This window comes from Marasmius oreades, chromosome 5 (genome assembly GCF_018924745.1).
Source record: "Marasmius oreades isolate 03SP1 chromosome 5, whole genome shotgun sequence".
Lineage (NCBI taxonomy): Eukaryota > Fungi > Basidiomycota > Agaricomycetes > Agaricales > Marasmiaceae > Marasmius > Marasmius oreades.
In genome coordinates this window covers 1,758,933-1,773,727 of record NC_057327.1, presented here as the reverse complement: position 1 = coordinate 1,773,727, position 14,795 = coordinate 1,758,933, and the positions used below count along the sequence as shown (strand labels likewise).

The 14,795-nt window shown below is 47.8% G+C and overlaps 7 protein-coding genes across 7 annotated transcripts; 3 read left to right on the top strand and 4 right to left on the bottom strand.

The window, feature by feature from the left end:
- Positions 1 to 60: 60 nt before the first annotated feature.
- E1B28_008612 (uncharacterized protein) lies at positions 61 to 1,473 on the top strand (the record flags this gene model as incomplete). The annotated part of the gene is made up of 10 exons (XM_043153432.1): positions 61 to 83; positions 141 to 255; positions 317 to 388; positions 450 to 471; positions 521 to 627; positions 685 to 758; positions 809 to 874; positions 939 to 1,113; positions 1,171 to 1,387; positions 1,443 to 1,473. The coding sequence occupies 9 exons, from the start codon at positions 61 to 63 to the stop codon at positions 1,381 to 1,383; spliced, it is 867 nt and encodes a 288-aa protein (XP_043008716.1). The 3' UTR covers positions 1,384 to 1,387; positions 1,443 to 1,473.
- Positions 1,387 to 2,249, bottom strand: NME11 (Nucleoside diphosphate kinase A 1). Its single transcript, XM_043153431.1, has 5 exons — positions 2,174 to 2,249; positions 2,003 to 2,117; positions 1,791 to 1,943; positions 1,642 to 1,732; positions 1,387 to 1,582 (listed from the first exon to the last, which is right to left on the bottom strand). Exons 1-5 carry the CDS (start codon positions 2,207 to 2,209, stop codon positions 1,522 to 1,524), a joined length of 456 nt encoding a protein of 151 aa, XP_043008715.1. The 5' UTR covers positions 2,210 to 2,249; the 3' UTR covers positions 1,387 to 1,521.
- A 53-nt stretch (positions 2,250 to 2,302) lies between these two features.
- E1B28_008610 (uncharacterized protein) lies at positions 2,303 to 3,108 on the top strand. Its single transcript, XM_043153430.1, has 4 exons — positions 2,303 to 2,517; positions 2,585 to 2,613; positions 2,676 to 2,795; positions 2,854 to 3,108. Exons 1-4 carry the CDS (start codon positions 2,373 to 2,375, stop codon positions 2,944 to 2,946), a joined length of 387 nt encoding a protein of 128 aa, XP_043008714.1. The 5' UTR covers positions 2,303 to 2,372; the 3' UTR covers positions 2,947 to 3,108.
- A 170-nt stretch (positions 3,109 to 3,278) lies between these two features.
- Positions 3,279 to 6,262, bottom strand: TKL1 (Transketolase; the record flags this gene model as incomplete). Its single annotated transcript, XM_043153429.1, has 15 exons — positions 3,279 to 3,434; positions 3,492 to 3,567; positions 3,632 to 3,661; positions 3,726 to 4,183; positions 4,247 to 4,316; positions 4,369 to 4,895; positions 4,950 to 5,080; positions 5,161 to 5,263; positions 5,326 to 5,341; positions 5,394 to 5,482; positions 5,568 to 5,696; positions 5,760 to 5,881; positions 5,943 to 5,948; positions 6,000 to 6,065; positions 6,117 to 6,262. The coding sequence occupies 15 exons, from the start codon at positions 6,260 to 6,262 to the stop codon at positions 3,349 to 3,351; spliced, it is 2,055 nt and encodes a 684-aa protein (XP_043008713.1). The 3' UTR covers positions 3,279 to 3,348.
- On the bottom strand, positions 5,996 to 9,762 carry E1B28_008608 (uncharacterized protein; the record flags this gene model as incomplete). Its single annotated transcript, XM_043153428.1, has 11 exons — positions 5,996 to 6,065; positions 6,117 to 6,504; positions 6,565 to 8,016; positions 8,068 to 8,182; positions 8,233 to 8,323; positions 8,372 to 8,466; positions 8,517 to 8,675; positions 8,730 to 8,767; positions 8,820 to 9,013; positions 9,068 to 9,556; positions 9,615 to 9,762. 9 exons carry the CDS (start codon positions 9,760 to 9,762, stop codon positions 7,420 to 7,422), a joined length of 1,926 nt encoding a protein of 641 aa, XP_043008712.1. The 3' UTR covers positions 5,996 to 6,065; positions 6,117 to 6,504; positions 6,565 to 7,419.
- Positions 9,763 to 9,863: 101 nt separating this feature from the next.
- E1B28_008607 (uncharacterized protein) lies at positions 9,864 to 12,142 on the top strand. Its single transcript, XM_043153427.1, has 9 exons — positions 9,864 to 10,602; positions 10,654 to 10,681; positions 10,740 to 10,832; positions 10,887 to 10,927; positions 10,980 to 11,032; positions 11,081 to 11,417; positions 11,471 to 11,583; positions 11,636 to 11,747; positions 11,806 to 12,142. Exons 1-9 carry the CDS (start codon positions 9,934 to 9,936, stop codon positions 11,959 to 11,961), a joined length of 1,602 nt encoding a protein of 533 aa, XP_043008711.1. The 5' UTR covers positions 9,864 to 9,933; the 3' UTR covers positions 11,962 to 12,142.
- Positions 12,143 to 12,150: 8 nt separating this feature from the next.
- Positions 12,151 to 14,539, bottom strand: E1B28_008606 (uncharacterized protein). Its single transcript, XM_043153426.1, has 9 exons — positions 14,332 to 14,539; positions 14,263 to 14,272; positions 14,119 to 14,189; positions 14,016 to 14,054; positions 13,711 to 13,963; positions 13,515 to 13,639; positions 13,036 to 13,449; positions 12,665 to 12,981; positions 12,151 to 12,577 (listed from the first exon to the last, which is right to left on the bottom strand). Exons 1-9 carry the CDS (start codon positions 14,348 to 14,350, stop codon positions 12,320 to 12,322), a joined length of 1,506 nt encoding a protein of 501 aa, XP_043008710.1. The 5' UTR covers positions 14,351 to 14,539; the 3' UTR covers positions 12,151 to 12,319.
- Between the last annotated feature and the right edge of the window lie 256 nt (positions 14,540 to 14,795).

Sequence of the window (14,795 nt, the reverse complement as noted above, 5' to 3'; positions counted from 1 at the left end):
AAACATATTTTTTGTAATCTACATGACAATCGTCTCGCCAGAGAAACCCGGTGTGTGGTCATGAGCTCAACTACGTGCCCAAGGTACTTACCACGTAGTACATTTTGTACGGTTGCTCATTGACATTGTTTATATACTAGCTTCCCCATGAGGTCATTCATCATACAACGTCCATTTTCTCTCAGAGTCAAGACCCTTTGCGGCACGACGCGATTTTTTTCACTTTCGCGTCCTACATTCGCAGGGCATAACAAGGTATGGTCTTTTACAGCCAAGTCTTGCATTATACTTTTCACGACCAATCCGATTTATGTAGTGGTCGAAAATAAAGGACAAAAAAGGTGCCAACGACGCTTGCCGGAGTATTGTATACAACAAGGCTACTCTAGTAAGTACGTTTAGAACGTTTAAGATCTGGAATTGGCGAGCTCTGACATTTCATTTTTCAGGACATTGTAAATGCTGCTAAAGGTATGCAAGGCACTATTGTCAGCTTGTCAAACACCGCTCATATGCGTAGTTGGGGGTTCTGCGGATCCTGAAAAGAATGTTTCTTTAGCGGCGGTCCTGAAGAGAGTCAAAGCCCAGAACGTGCCGAAGGAGAATATAGCAAAAGCTTTGGCCAAGGTGGGCGGGCGCCGACGACTGTTGTCCGCAATTCAGAGCTCATAAAATATCTTCAAGGCGGACAAAGCAAAAGGCTCTGGGGAAACGACCGTTTACGAAGCTATCGCGTGTAACTCTGTCGGGATCATAATGTGCGCTATATGTTTCCGTCGTCTCAAAACTGAATCATGTGTCATTGCAGAGAATGTTCGACGAATAACGCTAACCGGACGGTGCAGACCTTGCGTGAAATCTTAGCAGTGCGTGGGTGAGTTTTCATCGGATGAGTGAAGTTGATCAGAAACGTCGGTCTTATTACGCCAACGCGCCAGTGCTCGTATAGCGCCAGTCGGATTCATGTTTCAACGCAATGGTCTCGTCAAGGTCTCACTGGAGAAAAATTCTCAATTCGATGAAATGCTCGAAAAGACGGTTGTGATTGCGGTTGATAACGGTTCGGAAGACTTTGAAACTTCACCCCCTGGCGAAACTCACGAAGAAATTGAGGTGAACCTTAAAGGAACCAACTTTATGAGACGTCCCATTGAGCATACGTTTCAATAGTTTACATGTGATCCTTCGACGCTGTCCAGTTTGACGACGGCCCTCGCGGAGTCGAAGTTGTGCCAAGTGCTTGCTAGCGAGCTTACCTACAGACCTATCACCAGCGCTGAAATATCAGACGAAGAGTCGGAGAGGGTGAACGAATTGGTAAAGGCACTGGCAGCTCATGATGATACCATGAGAGTTTGGACTAATATGCCAGTGTCAAAATGAGTTGGCGAGTGCGACAACAGACTTAGATTTGGACAGACGCTGACATGCGATTTGTACAGACATTTTTCATTGTTGTTCGTTCTACACCCTCAGATTACAACCTAATCCTACATATGATCGAAAACCTTGCAAACATGATCACTCAAAGATCCAGTTTTCCGTAGCAAGGGTGTATTTGACGATGCCCTCGGGGAACCAGCTACGAATACACTGTGTTAGGCCGAATCGTTCAAAAAAACTCTGCATCCATGAACTCACAGAGCAATCTCCTTCTCGGCGTTCTGAACGGAGTCAGAGCCATGGCAAATGTTACGGCCAACCTGCAAGCAGAGGTCTCCACGGATAGTGCCTACGCGATACAAGTTGTAAGAAACCACACATTTGTTCTGGCACTGAAGGTTGCTCACCAGGTGCGGACTTAAGAGGGTCTGTTTCACCGAGCATAACACGGCCGGTGGCAACAGCATCGCGCCCTTCCAAGACAATGGCCACGACGGGACCGGAAGCCATGTATTTGATCAAATTGGGGAAGAAAGGCCTGTTCTTGAGGTCAGCGTAGTCTGTGAGTGCAGTTGGATTAGTTTTGATGGCAGATCGATTTAGAGCATGTCGAAAGTACGCTTCTCGAGGAGTTCTGTAGTAGGCCAAACCATCTTCAGGGCAATCATTTTGAATCCTCTCCTCTCGAATCTCTGTATGATCTCGCCAACGAGCCCGCGCTGAACCCCGTCAGGCTGTAAAATGGAGTAGATCAAACATATATCGATATAACATGATCGAGACGCGTTACCTTGACCATAATATAGGTACGCTCGGTATTGGACATCGTTGGGTGGTGGTAGTGATAGAATCGAAAAAAAGTTTTCTGAACTGTGGGTTTTATCAAGATCTTCAGTTTTACGAGGCCATTGACAAATAAGGGCAAACAGACTCCGAAACGGTCCGATTGACATCGACGACGGTTCAACATTTCTTAACCTTTACTCATAATGCCTGTTTACGGCCCTCTCAGTTATTCTCTTGCTTCAAATATTCTTGCCTCCAAGGCCCTTACTAGGTGGTTCACGCCCTTTGCAAATTGGTATGCCAATCTAGCTGGCTACCGGAAGTATGGCCTCAAGTACGACGACTTGTGTACGTTCGGGTCGCACTATGTTCTCAGCGGATTTTTATATCATAACATTGGGTTGCATTTTTGCAGTGATTGAGGAGCGTGATGATGTTCAACGGGTGTGTATCTGGCTCTTTGTGTTCTGTGTCTTTTTTGAATAGTCATATCGGGATTCTCAAAGGCCATTACTCGCCTGACTCCCCGTGAAACCTACGACCGCAACTTCCGTTTCAAGCGCGCATCACAAGCCAGCGTTCTTCATGCACCTCTTCCTAAGGAGCAGTGGGTGAAACCCGAGGAGGTGAGTTTGTTAAGGATTTCATTCGGCTGTAAATTTATAATTATAACATGCTACTTAGGACGTGCGATACTTACTCCCTCACGTTATCGAAGTTGTGAAAGAGGATACCGAGAGACAGATGTGGGATACCGTTGCTGTTGGGAGGAAGTAGACATTTTTAGGGCGTCCAGCACTAGAATATAGACGACTTGCCCCTTGAAATCGTGACCCAAGAGGATGTCGACTTCCTCCAAGCAAACGCATAGCCGAACATGTTAACCTTCAACCACAGTTATGATCGAGAACAAACAAGTTAATGAAATAGAATACAGTTAGGTATATGGAACCTGAAACTCCCGCTACTATGGACCCCGAAGACAACTAGTCTTCCGGTCAGAAAACAAGGAGGCAGGTTTTCAATTGAGGCCGAGCGTCTTTAGAGCCTCCTGATTTTACTCCACCATCATTTACATGTCATAAGTTGACAAAACTAGTTTGTACAGGGCCAGTAATTTACAATTCTATCTAATTTAGTATTCTTCTTCTAACCTCTGCAAAGGAGTAACCGGATCCTTTAGAAAGCCTTGACAAGCGGCGAAATAACATCACCGCCCCTGTTCTTGTAGAAATCGACAACCTTCCTTCCGACTTGCGCGATATCTATAGATGTTTTGGTCGTTTAGAAGTGAAATCCCTCGGGCGTGGATCTGGACTTACTGTCACCAGTGATTCCGAACTTAGAGTATACCTTGAGGTAAGGACCAGAAGCACCCCACCCGTCAAGACCGTATTGCTGATTGAAAAATAGGTCAGTATGCTCCTAGAGCCGAGCAACGATCCCTGATGGTTCGCCTCACCTCATGACTGTACTTTTGCCAACCAGCAGTCTGAAATGAGGTAGATTTATTATCGTCTTCCCATGATCCCAAAATGAAACCAGACGGAACTCACCGAAAGAGCTTCAAGCGAAAGAATAGGCGCACCGCTTCGCAGAACGCTGAGCTTGTATTCTGCAGACTGTCGGTCAAACACATGCGAGCAAGGGATACTAACAACCCGAGTCTTAATTCCAGCCGCCTTCAATTTACCAGCCGCCTCAACAGCTATCGGTACTTCACTACCAGCACTGACGATCGTAAGTTCTTCATTCTCCTCGTCGTGCAGAACGTAGCCTCCTTTGAGCGCGTGTTCCATCGTAGAGTTTTCGAGGTTGGGCAGGTTTTGGCGTGAGAGGGAAAGAACACTGGGTGTCGTTTTTGTGGTGAGAGCGTAATAGTATGCTGCAGAGGTTTCATTTCCGTCAGCTGGGCGCCAGAACGCGAGGTTGGGAATGGATCGGAGGTGAATGGCGGTTTCGATAGGCTGGTGAGTAGGCCCGTCTTCACCCAAACCGATGCTGTCGTGGGTGGCTATTTGAAGAAAGTTAGAAATACTAGCGTTGAAGAACCGTAAGGAAAGGCTTGACGACTCACCGACCCAAATGACCTGATGACCACTCAAAGCAGAAAGTCTGACTGCACCTGCAGCGTATGAGACGAAGTTCTAAACATGTAAAACGTCAGTAAAACATCATAGTCACACCACGGATGCTCACCAAGAATGTAGCAACGAACGGAATGAAACCACCATACGCAGAAATACCGTTGGCCACGGCACCCATACCATGTTCACGAACTCCGTAACGAATATAAGTACCAGCATAAGTACCCAAACCGGTGCTGGGATGCTGAAAATCAACCGCGGACTTAACCCTAGTCAAATTACTTCCCGTCAAATCGGCAGAACCACCAATCAACTCGGGAAGAACGCCCGAAATAGAAGAGAGCACAATTTCCGATAGTTTTCTTGATGCGACGGCGGGGTCGGAAGGTTTGTAAACTGGCAGTGTCTTTTCCCAACCAGGTGGAAGTTCTCCACGGATTCGTCGAGTGAATTCAGCGTGTTCGTTGGGGTATTTCTGGCCGTAGGCATCCAGGAGTTTGTTCCATTCGGCTTCGAGAGTACTACCTCGGGCCCCGACTGCAGCGTACGCGTCGTAAGTCTCCTGTGGTACATGGAAGGACTGGTCTGCAGGGAGTCCGAATTTGGTTTTCAAAGCAGAAATGTCGTCGGGTTTGAGAGCTATGGATGGTCGAACAGTTGAACTTGGGAGGCTCAAAGGACCTGGGTACTTACGAGAACCGTGCACTCCGTGAGTGCCCTCGAGCTTAGAACCGAAACCAATCGTCGTGTGGAGGCGGATAATGGTAGGCTTGTTCTTCTCCTGACGAGCGGTATGGATGGCATTGTAGATGGCGGGAAGATCGCTGAGCAATAGGAAGGAAGAAATACGGATTAACGATCAAATCAAGAAAGAAGCGCCTCCCCCCCTCTAACGAAAACTCACCTATCACCATTGTCGACATGGAGAACCTGCCATTTATAAGCGTTGAAACGCTGTTCTACGTTCTCCGTGAAAGCAACAGCGGTGTCACCATCGATAGAAATGTCTGTTTACAGATAATGATTAGAGCTGCCCCAGAACGTTTTGGTTAACAGATATCGTTCATACGGTTGTCATCATAGATCTGACGTCGTGAATACTTTGGAAGGACTCAGAAAACGACGACGCAAACATACCACAATTAAATTCCCGAGTTGAAGATGCCCGGCAATACTGGCAGCCTCACTAGAAACGCCCTCCATCAAACAGCCATCGCCGCAGAAAACTTTGAAACAATCAATAATCGTCAGTTCGGCCGTGATCGAAGAGGTTTTTTCTGCGACCCCAAGTTAAAGTGATCCAATTCGTACCGTAAGTGTAGTTGTTGATGAGCTCAAATTCTTCCTTGTTGTAGACTGCAGCAAGGTGGGCTTGAGCGATCGCCAAACCAACACCATTAGCGAAACCTTGTCCTAACGGACCAGTGGTCACTTCGATGCCTAATCAATAAGTAGGATAATAAGAGTCAAAAAGCGAGAGATCAAACGGGGGGAAAAACTTGCCATCAGTATGGCCTGCTTCGGGATGACCAGGGGTCTTGGATCCGAGTTGACGAAACGATTTGAGGTCGTCCATGGATAACTGATATCCCAAGAGATGCAACAAAAGATATTGAAGGGCGCATCTGGGTTATGTCCGATCATGGTTGGTGCTACAGAAAGATAAAAAAGAAAAGTAAAACGTACGCGTGTCTGGGTATGAGGATCAGAAACACGACGCGTCTGTACATCACTTGGACTCACCCATTCGACAAAACAAATCGATCTCTGTTGATCCACTTGGAGTGGTTTGGGTTGGCGTTGATGAATCTGAAAAAAAGTAAGAGATGTAGGTAAGAAATCGACTAGGGTAATACATACCGTGTAAAAAGAATATGGGCGACTGGTGCCATCCCCATCGGAGCACCTGGATGACCAGAGTTGGCTCTAGTTACGATATCTGCAGCTAGTGCACGGATAGTAGCGATTGCGATTTCATCTGAGGGGGCAGGAGTGAAGGAAGACATGGTTGCAGAGGATGCGAGGGCGGTGGTGGTGGTTGATAAACAACTTGTCGTCCTGGACCCTGGGCCGATTGACTTCGATCACGATAAAGAGAGTCAGACCCGGTTTGATGTTGCCGTCATCCTTCCTTGGCTCCGGGTTTTCCCTTCTTTCCTCCTCGATGCATCCAGTTGTTTCTGACAAAAAAATAGGTACGGAATTATTATAACTCGTTCCCCCTTCTAAAGTTGTTTGATTCAACAGTCTGCAAAGATTTCATCCAAGCGTTAGAGCAGTGCCATCTCAGTACGTGGAAAAAGTTTACGGGCGGGTGTAACAGGTACAAGGATGAAGTGAACCGGTGTCTGCACGCAGAAGTGAGTAAGATGATCATTCTTTTGGTATTCAGATACTAATCTGTTGGTTCACAGAGCATCAAGCGTTCCGCTCACAACCGAGAGTTGGCCAAAATTAGACACGAAAAACACGAAAAAGCGATTGAAGAGTTTGAGTCCGACTCTTGAAGCTTGAAGCTTGAAGTATAAGTGGGCTATGTATACCAAGAATAATAATAATACATTTCGGTGGCGCTCCATTCCAGCACCTCACTCCCCTAAACCCGTACGCACACCTCCTCCGTCCGTCATTCTCGCACCATCCTCAGGTTCCCGTCATCCAAATCGACGTGAGCAACATCAACTGAACCCTCCAGCACCTTTACCTTCACCTCATCCCCTCTTCGTTCCACCCCAACCGAACCCACATACCCTTCGCCATCTTCCCCCGGTACTCTCACATCTACATTCTCCCCATCCTCCACACCAAACACCGAAACATGTGCCCTCTCCCCATATGCATAATCCGGTCTTCGTACTCCGGGTGGTCCTCTCACCAACACGGTCCTAGGACGAATCCAAATAGGGATCTCGTTCAGTGGAACGCGTTCTTTAACCCATACTGGACCTTCCACGATGCGAGATGGATTCCAGTAGTATGTCCATCTTCCTTTCGGTATATAATACTCTGTTTCTTCTGATTGGGGAGTGAAAACTGGAGCTACGAGGAGAGAAGGACCGAACATGTATTGACGATCGAGGTGGTGGGTTGTACGGTCATCTGGAAACTCGAGGAACATGGCTCGTTGGATCGGGTAGCCTGTTTTGGTTGCTTGGATGGCCTGTCACATCGACTGAATGAGTAACGCCGACCAGTGGTATAGAGTCATTCTACGCACCAAATCATATAGATAAGGCATAAGCCTGTGCTTCTCCTCCAGCAACCTAGCCATACCCTTCGCTGCCTCCTCCCCATACTGCCAAGGTACCCGATACGAACTCGAGCCATGCAATCTCGAATGAGATGAGAATAGCCCAAACGCCACCCATCTTTGGTAAATCTCGGGATCAGGGTGGCCTTCGAACCCGCCGATATCATGGGAGGCATATGCAAACCCGGATAAGGTCAAGGAAAGACATCCATGAATAGCTTCTGTCATGGCCTCCCAAGTGGACTCACAGTCCCCACCCCAGTGGACGGGGAAACGTTGGCCGCCTGCAAAGGAAGATCTGGCGAAGAGAACTGCTTGGTTTTCGCCGCGGTGTTGTTGGATGAGGTTGAAGACGTATTCGTTGTAGAGGACGGAATATAGGTTGTGCATCCGAATAGGGTCTGATCCGTCGTGGAATTGGACGTTGGCGTGAGGGATGCGTTCAGCTGGTTGGGGGAGTGGTGAGACGATCACGATGGGAAGTTCAATTGAATGCTTACCGAAATCCGTCTGTTAAAGTTTGTTAGAACCACCCAGTCACATATGGGAGACACGCCTTACCTTGAAACAATCGACACCAATATCCATGAGCGCACGGAGTTTGGACCCGTACCATTCGCACGCCTCGGAGTTGGTGAAGTCCACGATGGCTAGTCCTGGTTGCCACAAGTCCCATCTGGAAAGCTTAAGAGGAGGCACTAAACAACTAGGAGGAAAACACCTCACTGCCATGGCGTCCCGTCCATTCTTTTGATAAAATAGCCACCCTCGACACCTTCTTTAAAAATGGGAGAGAGCTGGCTGACGTATGGGTTAACTGTTTGAGAGGTTAAACCACACATAAACCACTGCGAGGCTGACTCACTCCAAAGGCAGACCTTTACGCCGTACTTTTCTTTAATCTCAGACAAGTATTCCTTTGGGTTTGGAAAGTTTTCGGGGTCAAACGTAAAGGAACACCTGCGCGGGACAGATCGGGTTCTTGCAAGTGAACAGGACAAGAGACGTACCATTCGTACTGCTTCATCCAAAAACAATCAAAATGGAAGACGCGCACGGGGGTGTTGTGGTCTTGCATGCCTTGTAAGAATCCAGACACAGTTTTGTTGTCATAGTTGGTCAAGAATGAGGTGGAGAGCCAGAGGCCAAATGTCCAGCTGGGTAGAAGCCTAAAAAGGTTGCTAAGCGTTGATCGTTCTTTTCAACCAGATCTGGAGACGTACGGAGGGCGGCCTGTCATACGAGTGTATCGTTCGAGGATCTAGATAAGGAGAAAAGAACTTGTCGGTTTCATCGGTGGGTGGAGAGCCTACCTGCAAGGGAGTATTGCCATAGATGATAAAGAATTCGAGGTTGGAACCAGCGACAGAGGTGCCGACGCGTGAAATTTTTTCGCTACCAACTTCGATTTCGACTTCCCCGGGATGATTGATGAACACGCCGTAGTTCCGATTGGTGATGTAGAACGGCACGCATTTGTAGGCTTGGTCACTAGAAGTTCCGCCGTCTTGGGAGAGAACGGAATGTGAGACGTCTGCCTTGACTGATTGAGAATGCTTACCCTGATTCCAGATCTTGATGGATTGACCGTTCTTTGTAAAATTACCAAACTGTTCTCCAAAGCCGTATATAAGTTCACCAGGGGAGAGATTGAGTTCAGAGTTTATATACTGGATGGTTGGAGGCAAGGGGGAAGGGTTGGGGTTTGAGCGGGGGTCTTGTGACACGCAAGAGCTATTCGAAGCAGACGAGAGGGTCCATTTGGAGGGAACCTCAAAAATGGCTTGATGTTTAGGACCGGCAAAAGTGAGTACGCGGTCAGCGGGAGACTTGAAAGTGATTGTATAAGGGTTTTCAGTGATGACGGCGGTCAGACCCGCAGTTGTCAAAGAGTGGCCGGTATCATCGTTGGACAGGTGAAGATTTGGGATGGGGTCGTCGTTGGGAAATAGAGGAATATTGGGAGTGGGTGGGATGTGGGTGAAATGATCGAGTTTGACACCGATAACGCCTTCGGTGGGAGAATGGACTTTGACAGTCAAAACAGGACCTAAGAACGAGATGAGCTCAAGATCACTGCGCACGATAGCCACTCAAGTGCTACCTACCACCTAAAGAGTCACCTCGATGGCGGATGGGACGAGTAGCGACGAACAATTGATAGCCATCGGATAGTTTTTCAACCTTTGTAGATTGAAGAGCGTAGTTTGCTTTTACACCGTTTTTCAAAAGCCAGAAGCCGTCGTTGAACTTCATTGAGAAGCAACAGTGTGCGAGAGCTGGCCATGATACTTTTGTAGCCGGGCCGCCAGGGCCGCTCGATGGGCATGTGAGCCGAGACGCGTATGTAGTACATGACGACAGTGACGTCTGATGAACTTCGAGTATAAAACAGTATAAAACAGCCCATGGTCTCTGACTACAACCATGGCTCTCTCCAAGCGTGTCAACCCTGATCGTCTTCTGCGCGAGTCTCACGACAAAGGACACAAGCATCATGCTCTAACTGGAACAAATCCCAACGAACTACACCATACCTACGGTGCTCGTTATGGAACAGCTCCTGTTCCCAAATACCAGATCTCGTCCAAAGGCGCCGACGCTGATTCTGTCTACCAGCTCATTCACGACGAACTCGCTTTGGATGGCTCTCCCATTCTCAATCTTGCTTCTTTTGTTCACACTTGGATGCCTCCTCAAGCAGACAAGCTCATGCAAGAAAACATGAGCAAAAATCTCATCGATTGCGATGAGTATCCTGCTACTCAAATCATCCATACACGCTGCATCTCCATCCTCGCCGACATTTGGCACGCCCCTAGTGCCAAAGACGCCATTGGAACGGCTACTACCGGCTCTTCCGAGGCCATTCAGCTAGGTGGTCTAGCCATGAAACGCATCTGGCAAGAGAAACGCAAGGCTGCCGGAAAGAGCATTCACGAGCCAGGTCCCAATATCGTTATGGGTGCGAATGCCCAGGTTGCTCTCGAAAAGTTTGCTCGCTACTTCGATGTCGAGTGCAGGCTTGTTCCCGTATCTCTCGAGAGCAAGTATCGTCTTGACCCGAACAAGGCAATGCAATACGTTGATGAAAACGTCAGTAAACATCTTCTTTCTTTCTGTCCGTGGCTGATTCTATAACTGTAGACTATTGGTGTTTTTGTCATTCTAGGAAGTCCGTTTTCGTTCTTTCTTTCCTTTGAAATCCAATCTGAATACGTTATATTCTACAGGTACATATACCGGCCATTATGAACCAGTGAAAGAGATGTCTGATCTACTCGACGAATACGAGAAGAAATCTGGCATTTCCGTTCCTATTCATGGTACGTACCACGCCTCAATCATCCCGCGGAATCGTAACTCTAATTCACTTGTAGTTGACGCGGCGTCCGGAGGGTTCGTAGCTCCTTTTGTCACAGTATGTTCATCGATCGCCTTCATCAGTCGCTTACTCAACCTACTTTCATCAGCCCAAGCTCCTCTGGGACTTCAAACTTCCCCGCGTCGTTTCCATCAACACTTCGTGAGTCCTTTGCGTGTTTCCAGACATCAAGCGCTCACAGTCCTCTAGCGGTCACAAATTTGGACTTGCCTATGTCGGCGTCGGCTGGGTCATATGGCGAGACAAAGCACACCTTCCAAAAGATCTCATCTTCGAACTCCATTACCTAGGCTCCGTCGAATACTCCTTCTCTTTAAACTTTTCCAGACCCGCCGCACCCATTATAGCCCAGTATTTCAATCTCTTGCATCTTGGCTTTGAGGGCTATAGGAGCATAGCACTGAACGACTTGAAGAATGCCCGACTTTTGAGCAGAGCTTTGGACAAGTCGGGCTATTATACTGTGTTGAGTGATGTCCATAGGAAGCTGGAAGGTGCTAGTGGAACTGACGAATCTGACGTTGAGGTGAGTTGCTCCTTCCAACATTAGTAAAGATAAACCACTAATAACGGTAGTAGTCCTACGAGCCTAGCCTTCCTGTCGTGTCCTTCCGATTTTCGGACGACTTTCAAAAGAAATACCCCGAGATTCAACAAAAATGGATCCAGACCTTGTTGAGGTCGAAGGGATGGTGAGTTCGATATCCAAAGGGATTTGTTTGCCCTTACCTACCTATCCACCAGGATCGTCCCGAATTACGAACTGGCACCAGACATGCAACACGTTGAAATCCTACGTGTGGTTGTTAGGGAAAATATGACAGAAGTGCTCATAGAACGCTTGGTCTGTGATTTGGTGAGGAAGTTGGATCTATGCACCTGAGAGGTACGCTCACTAACTAACGCATACATAGATGGAAATCACAGAAAGTCTCATCAAGAGCGACTCTCCGTTACATGCGTTGAGCAGTCTCGGCAGTGCGCATTCCACTAAACCTGAGGCTGTACATGGCAAAATGAATAAGGGAGACGGGAGTGAGTATTCTGGCACGTATGCGAAACAATGTTGAGTGTGAGTGTGGGCTCCGAGATTTGTAAGATTAGGTGTAAAGTATACGCCGATGTGATGGATCCAGAAGGCTGCAGAGGGTTGATGTAACCCCTTCAGGTAGCACGTCTCGTCGATAGAGAAATGGTCGTCGTAGGTATCAAAAATGTAATTCTTTCTCCCGGACAAGATGAAGTCGTTCATTCAAGCTCCTGTTTTGATGTGATGCAGATCTATTCCCAAGCCTTATGCCAACACGTATTACACTTTACACAGAGTTTCACTTGTAGAATCTCGAGTGGGCATGTCCCCAACGTGGAAATTCATTGACTAGTAGTTCCTTACTTTAAATTCTATGTCCGTTCAGTGCAGTCCAGGTGTTAGACTTGGTTCCCACTCATACTCTCCGCTGATGGCTTTTCACTAACAGAAGAGAGATGTTTGGGATCCACATTCTTATCTTCGTTCGATGGACGAGGTCCATTCGGCGTCGCACGCCAATGAAGTTCGTTTTCGGGATGTCCATGTCGGTCTCCAGCTGCGACATGTGGTTGTTGGATGTTGGGTTCTGAGAGGATACCAAATCCATCGGTGAAACTACGACCGATTTCGATGTAGTCCGTCGCGAACTCTCCAATCTGAAAAAAAAAAAACAAAAACGACGTGGAGGGTTAAGTCGGACTGGCGGCCGGTGAAAATAATAATAAAAAAGAGAAAAAACAGACCTCGACTTCATCCAACCCCAGAACTTCACTCTCTACGCTACCTCTCAATTGCAATCCAGGAATGAGATCAATGGCCTTCGCAATCGCAGCAGTGATAACAAAGGTATATGTGGAAGTCGCGACGACGTACGCCACTTGTTTATACAGCTGTTTCCAGTTATGGTCCATGAAACCTCCAGGGATACCTGTGCTGATACCATCCGCAGATATGATGGCATCGTCAGCAAAGAATGCGTTGAGGAGGAGGCCGATGATGCCTCCGATAGCGTGTTCGGCGAAGAGATCCAGGGCGTCGTCAATGCGCAACACGAATTTCACTAAAAGACGTGACATGAGGGGACCTAAGTACAATGGTCATCACGAAGACTTACATTTCGTGGCCAAGTTACAGAGACCACCGGATAGGATACCGACAACGACGGAAGCCCAAGGGTGAACAAATCCACATGATGGAGTGGCAGCGACCAAACCAGCAATGGTTCCAGAGCAGAACCCGACCATGGTCCAGCGACGTTCATATCTGTAGTCCATGAGACACCAGACCATACCGCCGAATGAAGCTGCGAGCATCGAATTCCAGATGGCAAAGATAGCCCGAATATTCGCGCCAAATGCACTACCACCGTTGAATCCTAACCATCCAAACCATAGAAGGAAGGTACCCAGCGACACAAAGGAGACGTTGTGAGGGCGGAAATTAATCAGTTCTTTCTCTTGCCTACGTCCTAGAACCCAAGAAAAGGCAAGTCCGCCAACACCACTGCCAATTTCGACAGGGCCACCACCTATTTTGGAGAAGGGTTCAAGTGAACGGACGAAATCGAGATATGTCTAGGAGACTAAAACCAACCTGCAAAGTCAAGAACGCCCCACTTGAATGCCCATCCGTTGGCTCCCCATACCCAGCACGCCAACGGACAATAAACCAGTGTCATCCACACAAAAGTGAAGACCATAGCGGGGAACACACGACCACTAGCACCATGGTCAATACCGAATTATATGCTTCCGCAGTAGCGCCACAGTAAGTAGAAAAATGGACTAACCGTTCGGCAATACCACCCATCAAGATAGCTACGGTGACGCAAGCAAACTCCATCTGAAAGAAGCTGAAGAGAATTTCTGGTAACAGCGTTGAACCGGGGGAAGGATCATCGAGGACTTTACGAAGGCCGATGTTTCGAAGGTTGCCTATGTATCCGTTGGTTGCGGAGGACGAGAACGCGAGAGAATAACCCCAGAAGAACCATTGGAAGATGGCGACGGCATTTCCTGCACTTACCACCCAAATCAACGAGACTGTGAGGACGTCGTGGGTCAACGGAGACGGATTGAGAGTGAGACAGCTTACGGGCACTCTTTCTCCGTGCCAAACCAGAATAAAGAAACGCTGGAGGTGAGAGTAGTGACGAGGATAAGAAAGAAGAAAAGCAGCGGGAGATAACGAAACTCACCGAGCCCTGGTACCATCACAAGGACCATAGCACCTGCGATGATAATGAAACCGATATCGCCACGATCATACCTGGACAAACACAAGAACGATAAGCGGATCCTTTAGGGTCGAGCACGCGATAGAAAGATAACGATAAACATACTCTCCAGCACCTATATAAAGAGCCAAGTAAACTATGGGGAAGGAAGTGGAAGATACGAGAGGCACATACGACGAGAAATAGAAGTCATGATGACTCTGACACCGAGGATTGCAGACGCTGGGTAGAGATCTGTTGGAATAGCAATGTTCTGAAAATTTCACCAAGGAGGTGGTGGTAAAGAGAAAAACTTGAAGGAGGAGTAACAGTCCATGCGGCCGCGGGATGGGAAAGATAAGTGGTACGTCCAAGGCGGCGGCTTATCATAGGTGAACGTCCAATGTTCGAAAAAACTTGATAACGCTTGTCAATCATTTCCTAATTAGTACATATCGCCCCCGTGGGAAACTTCTTATCTCCTAAATGGATTTATACAACCGCCAAGGACTCCCGTCAAAAACTTCCGTAAGTACCAAGACTGGCTCGTAGCCTCAGAGCAACCATGGCCAGTGGCCACCTTCAAATCAGAGTCGCAGGCCATGGCTTGGAAAGACTATGGATTTGGTTCCCTACGTAGTGGCATACTCAATCATGTC